The sequence below is a fragment of the Haplochromis burtoni genome, unplaced genomic scaffold, assembly GCF_018398535.1.
Source record: "Haplochromis burtoni strain Fernald_Lab_line unplaced genomic scaffold, NCSU_Asbu1 Contig_408, whole genome shotgun sequence".
NCBI lineage: Eukaryota > Metazoa > Chordata > Actinopteri > Cichliformes > Cichlidae > Haplochromis > Haplochromis burtoni.
The window spans coordinates 254,072-262,988 of NW_024582769.1; the positions used below are offsets into that span (position 1 = coordinate 254,072).

Genomic DNA, 8,917 nt, shown 5'->3' on the forward strand with positions numbered 1-8,917 from the left:
GTGTGTGTGTGTGTGTGTGTGTGTGTGTGTGTGTGTGTGTGTGTGTGTGTGTGTGTAGGTGGAGGGGGGAGGGTGGAGGGAGTGTTCGCCCAGGGCGCCAAACAGGCTAGGACCGTCACTGCTCAGACTGACGTTTCTCATCATCGTCACAAACACGTCACGTGTTGGAAAAGTCGGCTTTTGTTGCTCTTACATCACGTTTCACTTACAAACCACGATATCGAACATTTTTACACGTGCACGCCCGCACCCACGCGCGAGGAGCTGCAGATGCGAGTGACGTAGGATGAGGAAGTGCGCGCTCGCGGAGCAGAGCTCCTCCTCCTCGCAGAGCTGCGGGGGAATCCCGGAGGGGCGTGCCCGCTGTTTGCGCGTGAGTGTGAGCAGCACGTGCATCGTGAAGGGAGCGGACTGATTATCGGTTATTGATCAGAAGCAGCGCGCGCCGTCGCGCCGCCATCACCTTGAATGTGTTCAGAGCGCGTCCTCGCGGCGCGCCCCGCGGCTGCGCGCGCACCTCCGCCCGCCGGTAACAGAGCACCGCGCGGAGCCTGAACCGGTCTGAACCCGATCCTCGGACCGTCCTCGCTGTGGGCGGAGTCTGAAGCGCTGACGTCACAGCACAGCTGATCAGCGATCGATACTTGTGTGAGGAGTTGCAGCACGTGACTGTCAACTGCAAAAGGCGTTCTCATTGGCTGAGGAGGATGACGTGCTGGTGGTGAGCCAGCGGGGGGCGATGGCCGCCGCCTACAGCAGCCGGGACCTGGTGGAGGACTTCCTGCGCTACAAGCTGCTCGGCAGGGGCGTGGCTTGGCCTCAGCGCCGGGCCAATGACGAGAGAGCCCCGCATCCAGGTGAGGAGACGTCCACTTAGTTACCCGCTTCCTCAAACATGTCGCACAGTAATGGCATCATCATCTCCTCCTAGACCCTCCTGTGGCCCCACCCTGCCTGCAGACCGTGCTGCGGAGCGCCGGCGACGAGTTGGAGCGACTTTACGGCAACGAGCTGTCTGCGCAGGTGACGGTGCTGCAACTGCGTGGGAACGGCGGTGGCGCTGCACGCCGGCGCCACCTGACGGCTATCAGAGAGGAGCTGTTCAGGGATGGCGTGAACTGGGGACGCATCGTCGCCATGATGGAGCTGGGCGGAGCTCTGAGCACCGCGGCCGCCAAGTCGGGCGACGAAGGTCAGATGGACGATATCGCCAGCTGGATGGAGGAGAGTCTGGACTCGCCGTTGCTCCGGAGATGGATCCATGACAACGGAGGATGGGTAGGAGCACGATTTCCCTCCGAGTCCTTATCTCCGCTGATCTTTCCTTGTTTCCTTTGCTGTAACCTTTCTCTGTTTCCTTGTGGTTGACTTTCCTGCTTGGCTGTGTCCTTCCTCATGCATCCTTCCATTCCTGTTTCCTCATCTACTCCTCTCTTGTCTTCCAGCTGAGAGCCCCTGAATTTTCCTGGAATTCCAGGACTCCTTGTTTCTCATCAGTTGATGAGGTGGTTTTGGTTCTTCCTCTGCTTTTTCGGGGGTTCTGAAAAGGTGCTTGAGAGTTTTTAATGTTTAATGAGGTTCAAGTGTACTTGAAGAAGTTCATGTAAGCTAACGGTGGTCTGGCTGTGGTTGAAGGAAGTCCAGGACAGAGTTCAGGATCGACTGAGCACGCTCTGGTGCTTCAGGGAGTTGCAGATATGTTTGAGGCGTCCTTGAAGGAGGTGAACCTGCAGGAGTGAGAGAGCTGAGGAGATCGCTGCAAACGTACCAGGAGGTCCGACGAATCAGATCAATCAGACAATATCAGAGCCACAGAGAGTGTATGAGCACTGAACATGGGGGTGTTTGTGAGGACCCTAAACCTGGTCCCGACCTCACCCTTCAAACAGACACACACACACACACACACACACACACACACACACACACACACACACACACTTACAGAGTATTTTGGTTTGATTGCAAATTATATGCAAAGTGTAGAAAATCCCTAAAACTCTGTGGCCTCTGTGTGTGTGTGAGTGTACATGTTTAGACATCTTGGTGGGGACAGTAAATTGGCATGCACTATACCTGTGGGGACCAACAACATCCTCACGAGTTTGAAGACATTTTTGAGACTCAAAATGTGGTTTTAGTGTCAGAGCTACAGTTAAGCTCAAGCTCAGGTCTAGGCTCAGGGTTAGAGTTCATTTTAGGTGGGTACGGCAAGCAGCTGGGGAAAGCATTATGTCAATAAGATGTCCCCACAAGGATATAAAAACATGACTGTGTGTGTGTGTGTGTGATGATAAAACCGTTAAACTGAAACTGAGACACACACACACACACACACACACACACACACACACACACACACACACACACACACACACACCTTGTCTCTGCAGGCTGATGATTTGTTGCGTATCTCAGCATGTACAAACTGAAGGTTCAGCTTTGGTTGTCATGGAGATGACTGTCAGATTCATCATATGTTTATCACATGTTTGAAATCCTCATGTGACCTGAGAAAGTTGAAATGAGCAGCGAGCGTCTCCCTCCTGCAGAGGGAGCTGCGCTCTCAGCTCTGCTCCAAACCTCCAGGAGGTCGCTGCATCACTCAGAGCTCCTGAATCATTCATTCATCCAAACATCGGTCAGGAGAACTGAAACCCAGCAAACGAGCCTCTGAGCAGCACGCCTCCTCAGTGAGGTGTGAGAGGAGGAAGCCCCAGGGAGACCCAGGATGTGCTGGGAGTGCCTCGTCAACCTGGAGAAGCAAGAAGTGGTGCTCCTACAGAGGGAGGCCCGGAGTTGGTCCTGATAAGGACTAGAAGAAAGGCCCTGTGACCTCATCAGGACGGGGCGTGTCTGTGAGCACAGCCTGGGTTTGAGACAGGCAGTGATTTTGTGACGGAGCATCTGAGGCCCTAACCCTATCTAATGTCCTGCTATCCCCGCTAATGACCTCTAACGATCCGCTAAGGCTCTGCTAATGATCTGCTAATACCCTCGTAACACCCTGCTAATTACTCGCTAACGCCCACTAATGACCCACTAATGCACTGTTAACGCCGTGCTAATGATCCGCCAACAACCTGCTAACACCCTACTAATTACTCGCTAGCGCCCGCTAGTGCCCTGCTAACACCCTGCTAACACCCTGATCACCCACTAAAGGCCCACTGCTCCCTGCCAACAACCTGCTAACACCCTACTAATTACTCGCTAGCTCCCGCTAATGCCCTGCAACGCCCTGCTAACACCCTAAAGGCTCTGCTAATGATCTGCTAATACCCTCGTAACACCCTGCTAATTACTCGCTAACGCCCACTAATGACCCACTAATGCACTGTTAACGCCGTGCTAATGATCCGCCAACAACCTGCTAACACCCTACTAATTACTCGCTAGCGCCCGCTAATGCCCTGCCAACGCCCTGCTAACACCTCCTATGACCCACTAAAGGCCCACTAGTTCCCAGCCAACAATCTGCTAACACCCTACTAATTACTGGCTCCATCATCATCTTCACTTCGTGGTCCTTCATTAGTAAACTGCACACCACCAGCAGGCCTGTTCCATGGGTTTGTGTGGTTTCCATGCAGCAGGTTTTCAGTATGTGGCGTGAGTGTGTGGTCATAAAGCTCCTGAAAATCGCTCGAAAATAAAATGGAGTCTGGTGCAGAGAGCCTGAGGCCCAAACAGTTCACTTTCTAATTATATTCTCTCCTGTCGCTGTGGTTTCCTTCAGTTATATGTACGTACCATAGGACACGAGGAAGTTGCTACAGCCAAATGTGTGCGGTGTGTGTGTGTGTGTGTGTGTGTGTGTGTGTGTGTGTGTGTGTGTGTGTGTGTGTGTCATGAGCCAGATATCTTTCCAGGTAATCAGTGTGGTTGAGTTTCCGCCTCAGGCTTCAGGTCAGCTGACACACCGTAATACCACACACACACACACACACACAGATGTGTGTGTGTGTGCAGAGATCTCTAAGAACACAGGCAGTGGTGAGCTGTGCTGCTTTCTCAGAATTCTGCAGTCAAACTTTCCATCATGGCGCTCAGCGCAGCGGTTTCTCTCTCTGATGTTGTCTTGCTGGAGGATGGCGGCTTTTTCGAGCCCTGAGAGCACCCGAATGTGAAACACGGGGTCAGCCCATCACGCCTGGCCTTCCTGCAGCTGTGTGAGCCGTTCTCTGAGGACAGTACTGACTGAAGCAGTTGAGTCATCTCGCTAACATCTGATCTCTGAAGGCTTTATCGAGCTCAGACTTCAGGGTCAAATAACTCCCAGGTGTCTGTGCAGGTAAACCCCGCCCCCACATGTGACTCATCATGCCAGTGGGGTGGGAATCAGGCTGAAGCCGGACTGCTCACTTCTTTGCCAGAGTCCCGCTGACTCCATGCTGAGGACTGGTGTTGGCCCTCATCGGCCTGCAGGCCTGAAGAAATAAGCGAACTCTGCAAAGCCTGCAACTCCTCCGACGTCCAGCAGAGGCAGCAGTGAGTCAGTCCCTCAGACTCCGTGTTCAAATAAATGTGGTTACAGCCTCGTGCACAGAATGTCACCTCTTTAAACTCTATTAAGGCTTTGAGTGATTAGGGGCGTGGCCTCTGTGACTGACAGGTGGACGGTGCTAGCTGTCTGCTAGCTTCACCTGAGCTGGACCTCTGCACCGTGTCTGTGCTGCTGGAGCATTTTTATTTAACATCATGTGACTGATAACATGGCTGCTGTGAGGTTACTGTACTAACAGAGCGACCAAGAAGGCGGAGCTCCAGACTCAAGCCGGCACCTGAGCAGGACGCCTCGTGGACGCCTTCAGGTGTTTCAGGTATGCAGAGGAGAGGAGGAGGACTGGGGCACACCTGGTTTGGGAAGTTGGAGGTGGGAGGCAGATGTCTGAGGTCTCCTCTGCTGCCTCCAAACACCTGTGTACAGTTACAGTCGATCTTTAAATTACATTTCAGTATAAACGTCTGACACGGAAAGCTTTTAACCTGGACTCTCACTGAGTCCACTGAGTCTGGAGCTGCTTCAGCCCATTGGACAGGATGTCAGGGTAAAGGTGAGCTGTCAATCATCCAGCCTGTGCATGTGCTCTTCTTCTGTGGTGTGAAGCTTCTTTAAAGGCGGCGGTCAGCTTCCTGTCAGGCTGAAGGCCGCTGGTGTTTGTCAGCAGCTCAGCTGGAGGCCCGAGTGCAGCTACAGGAAGTGCTCACAGGAGGGTTCTCCCCTAATCTTCATATCACACACACACACACACACACACACACAGACACACACACACACACACACACACACAGCATGCAGGGGAATAACCCAACACTCCCTCGTTAACACTCGACTGCTTTCACACAATATGAAGCAGCAGCACCGGCTTTGTGTCTTTGCGTGTGTGTGTTTGCGTGTGTGTGTGTGTGTGTGTGTTTGCGTGTGTCTAGACCACAGGTCTGAGTCATGTGACGCTGATGTTGGAGAGCGTTGATGTCCACAGTGACCAGTTTGCCTACACGAGTCATGGCAGACTGATCACACCATCAAACGTTGGGCTGATTGTCACTGAGTGATCAGCTGCTGGTTTCTGTCTGTATGTGTTACTGAGGCTGTGTAAATGAAGCTGAATGAAAGTACACACTGTTCTGATCTGTCAAAAAACAAATACGACAAATGAAGTGTTTCCTGTTTGTCTTTTTTCCCAGGATGCTTTTGTGGAGCTGTATGAGTCCAGACCCACTGACAGCTTCTGGTCCCTGAGGACAGTGTGTGGACTGGTCGTACTGGGAGCAGTTGGGGTCATACTGGGATTTCTATTCAGCCAGAAACAAAACTGATGGGAGGTGTTATCTGGTCCAGCCATGGAGCTGCAGTTCCTGTGGTGTCCACCAGCTGCTGCTGTGCTCCACACTGAGACTCTGAAGGACACTGACTTTGTGTGGGTGGATTTTTATGGGGACGTAAATTTCACCACCAAAATTCTCTGAGTGTTACTTTTAAGGTTTTGTTGGCTGTTTAAACTTTGAGTTTCTCATGGTCACAATAACATTCAGCCAAAGGACTCCAGGAAGACCGACCTCCAGCTGACTGTAAATAAGGCATTCTCTCACTTTTTTACCCTGGAAGTTTCCTTCCAGCCTTTATGTTAATCTGAGCAAAAGACATCCTGGACCTGCATCGGACTAAGCTGGCCTGAAATGATGAAGCAAAGCATTTAAGGAGGATTCACAGGAACAGCCCAGTGAACGGACAGGAAGCCAGCAGCTGTCAGAGGCACTAACAGTTGCACAGCACCAGAAGAAGCTCCAGCAGGACTGTGAGCCAACGGCAGCGCCTGATTGGATCAGCTTCAGATCAGGTGACTGAGATCCAGCTCGACCAACATCGAAGAAATGTTTATGTGGTACATGAAGCTGATGAATATCTGATTATTGAAGTCTGGTTTGTGACGTAGTTTGGTGCTTATGTTAGCACCAGTGAGGATGATGATGATGATGGTGACGAGGAGGAGGAGGAGCCAAACCTTTGAAGAAACTAAGGAACCATGTAAAAAGATTTAAATGTAGCAGAAATGCTGAAACCGTCTATAAGGATGTGCTGTGCCTCAGACTGTGTGAAACAGAGACCCATGTTCATTTCCTGTTTGCTCTGCCTTTCAAAGTAAAGGTTCTACTTAAACAGACTGCTTATTAAATCATTGTTGTATTAAATGTAGTCTGAGAGTTTTTATTACCATGAAGTAAACAGAAGTGAAAACCAAAACTCAGTGTTAAAACTGTTAAAAAAAATATAACAGAGCTCACTCACTGTGTGTTAATACGCCTCTCTGTAATAGGTGTAGGCTGCTGGGGGATTCCCATGATGCACTGGGTGTCTTTATCCTGTCTTCCTTCTCTCACCCCAACAAATCACAGCAGATAGCCCCGCCCCTCCCTGAGCCTGGTTCTGCTGGAGGTTTCTTCCTGTTAAACAGAGTTTTTCCTTCCCACTGTCACCAAAGTGCTGCTCATAGGGGGTCATATGATTGTTGGGTTTTTCTCTGTACCTATGAAGCGCCTTGAGGCGACTTTTGTTGTGATTTGGCGCTATATAAATAAAATTGAATTGAATTGAAATTGAATAGATAAATGTAAAGTCACGTGTTCTTGGGCTGAGGATGACATCATGCACCCTGAGGTCACCTGAGGTCAGCGTTCACACGGGGTCAGACGTCTGCTTTGGCGATACAGCTGAACACTGCCCCAAAACTCTGACCGAAGCTTACAGTTCCCACCCATCAGGTGAAAGCCAAAGAGTGCAGGGTCTGTTTTTATGAATGACAGACGTATGAACTCATTTTCTGACTCTGGTGCCACCATCGAAGGATTCCCTGGCCTGCTGGAGCGACCTGAGGATCTCTGGCAGTGGGCTGCGGCTCCTCCCACAGTGTGAGCTCAGTGTGTTTGAATTATTAATTATATCAATAACTTAATTGTATAGACTCATTAGAGTGTAGTTCAGGATTAGATGCTGTAACTGAGTTCAGAACAGCAGCTGCTGAAGCTCATTGGGATCTGTTTCCTGTCGGGCTCGTGGATGGACGGAGCAGGAAGCTCCTGCTCAGATGTGATGCAGAGGATGAGCTGCAACCAGAACTCAGAACCAGAAACTTAAACCCATCAAACACTGATTCCTCCTTTGGGGACCAAAGTCCACCCAGCAGGTACAGATGCCACAGGTAAGCAGAGTGTCGGTGACCGCCTGCATGAAGCTCCTAAATGTACATGTTGCCATCTTTTCTAGAAACCTACCGGACTGCAGTCACTCATACGTTTGAATCAAGTCACCTGAAATCCACCTCAGGCGAGATCAGCGATACAAAGTCAGAACTCTGGACTGTACATTTGACCTGAGATGATTCCACTTCTCGGGACTGTAAACCTGCACGTTAATCCTTAAATACCCAAACCATCGCTTACACCAGGGGTGGGCAATTCCAGGCCCCGAGGGCCGGTGTCCTGCAGGTTTTAGATCTCATCTTGGGTCAACACACCTGAATCACATGATTAGTTCGTTACCAGGCTTCTGGAGAACTTCAGGACATGGTGAGGAGGTCATTTAGCCATTTAAATCAGCTGTGTTGGTTCAAGGACATCTAACACCTGCAGGGACACCGGCCCTCGAGGCCTGGAGTTGCCCACCCCTGACTTACACTGTCAGCTCAGCAGGGTGCTGCTGTTAAAACATAACCAGTGTGTTTCTGTCTCAGCTGATTAAACACTGTTGTAATTCCCAGTCTGGCCTGATGGTGGCAGTGTTGTCTCAAAGATACAGCTCTGATCAAGATGAACCTGTAGATGATAATGAGGAGTTAGTCCAGCTCAGTGGATCTTCTGCAGTTTCATCATTCATGAAAACTCCCGTCACCTTCAGTGGGAATCACCTGGATGCTGCCAGGCAGCCCATCTCACAGGTGTGACTGCCTCTCTGTGGCCTCTGGTTTCATACAGTGAACTTCAGGTGAGACCTCTGGTCCATCTGTGATGATGTTAGATTACATCTGTGCTCAAAGCTTCACTGTTAGCTAGAGTCAGACCGACAACCATCAGAAGGTGATTCGTGCTGCAGCGCTCTGTGACCAGCACATTATACCAGGACCATAAATGGTCATGTGGGTTTGCTCCTAAGCAGCTGTGAGAGATGCTGCAGCTGTGAGTGCTTAGGTCAGCTGATCAGCAGCTGTTCCAGAGGTTTGGGCACCTCCTCCTACCACTCAGGTTGTCTGCCTCGCTAATGGCTCTTTCTCAGTTTAGTTTTCATTTGTCAGCCGTGTGATTCTGTCAGCACGTTGTTTCTCATCATGTCCTGTCTCTACTTTGTACAAACTCTGGTGGAAAACACGAGGCTGGGGAACAGGAATGTCACGGTCCGCAGTCCTCGCTGGGTGATCTG

At 50.8% G+C, this 8,917-nt stretch overlaps 1 protein-coding gene across 1 annotated transcript; it reads left to right on the plus strand.

Moving 5' to 3' along the window:
* The first annotated feature begins 94 nt into the window (after window positions 1-94).
* Window positions 95-6,696, plus strand: LOC102295737 (apoptosis regulator Bcl-2). Its single transcript, XM_005944643.2, has 3 exons — window positions 95-857; window positions 932-1,278; window positions 5,692-6,696. Exons 1-3 carry the CDS (start codon window positions 740-742, stop codon window positions 5,821-5,823), a joined length of 597 nt encoding a protein of 198 aa, XP_005944705.1. The 5' UTR covers window positions 95-739; the 3' UTR covers window positions 5,824-6,696.
* Window positions 6,697-8,917: the final 2,221 nt, after the last annotated feature.

What these genes read in the sequence shown, in the direction of transcription:
- LOC102295737 (XM_005944643.2), top strand. Translation starts at nt 740, where the DNA reads ATGGCCGCCGCCTACAGCAGCCGGGACCTGGTGGAGGACTTCCTGCGC. An exon ending in CGAGAGAGCCCCGCATCCAG is followed by an intron (nt 858 to 931) that starts GTGAGGAGACGT and finishes ATCTCCTCCTAG; the next exon opens with ACCCTCCTGTGGCCCCACCC. An exon ending in TCCATGACAACGGAGGATGG is followed by an intron (nt 1,279 to 5,691) that starts GTAGGAGCACGA and finishes CTTTTTTCCCAG; the next exon opens with GATGCTTTTGTGGAGCTGTA.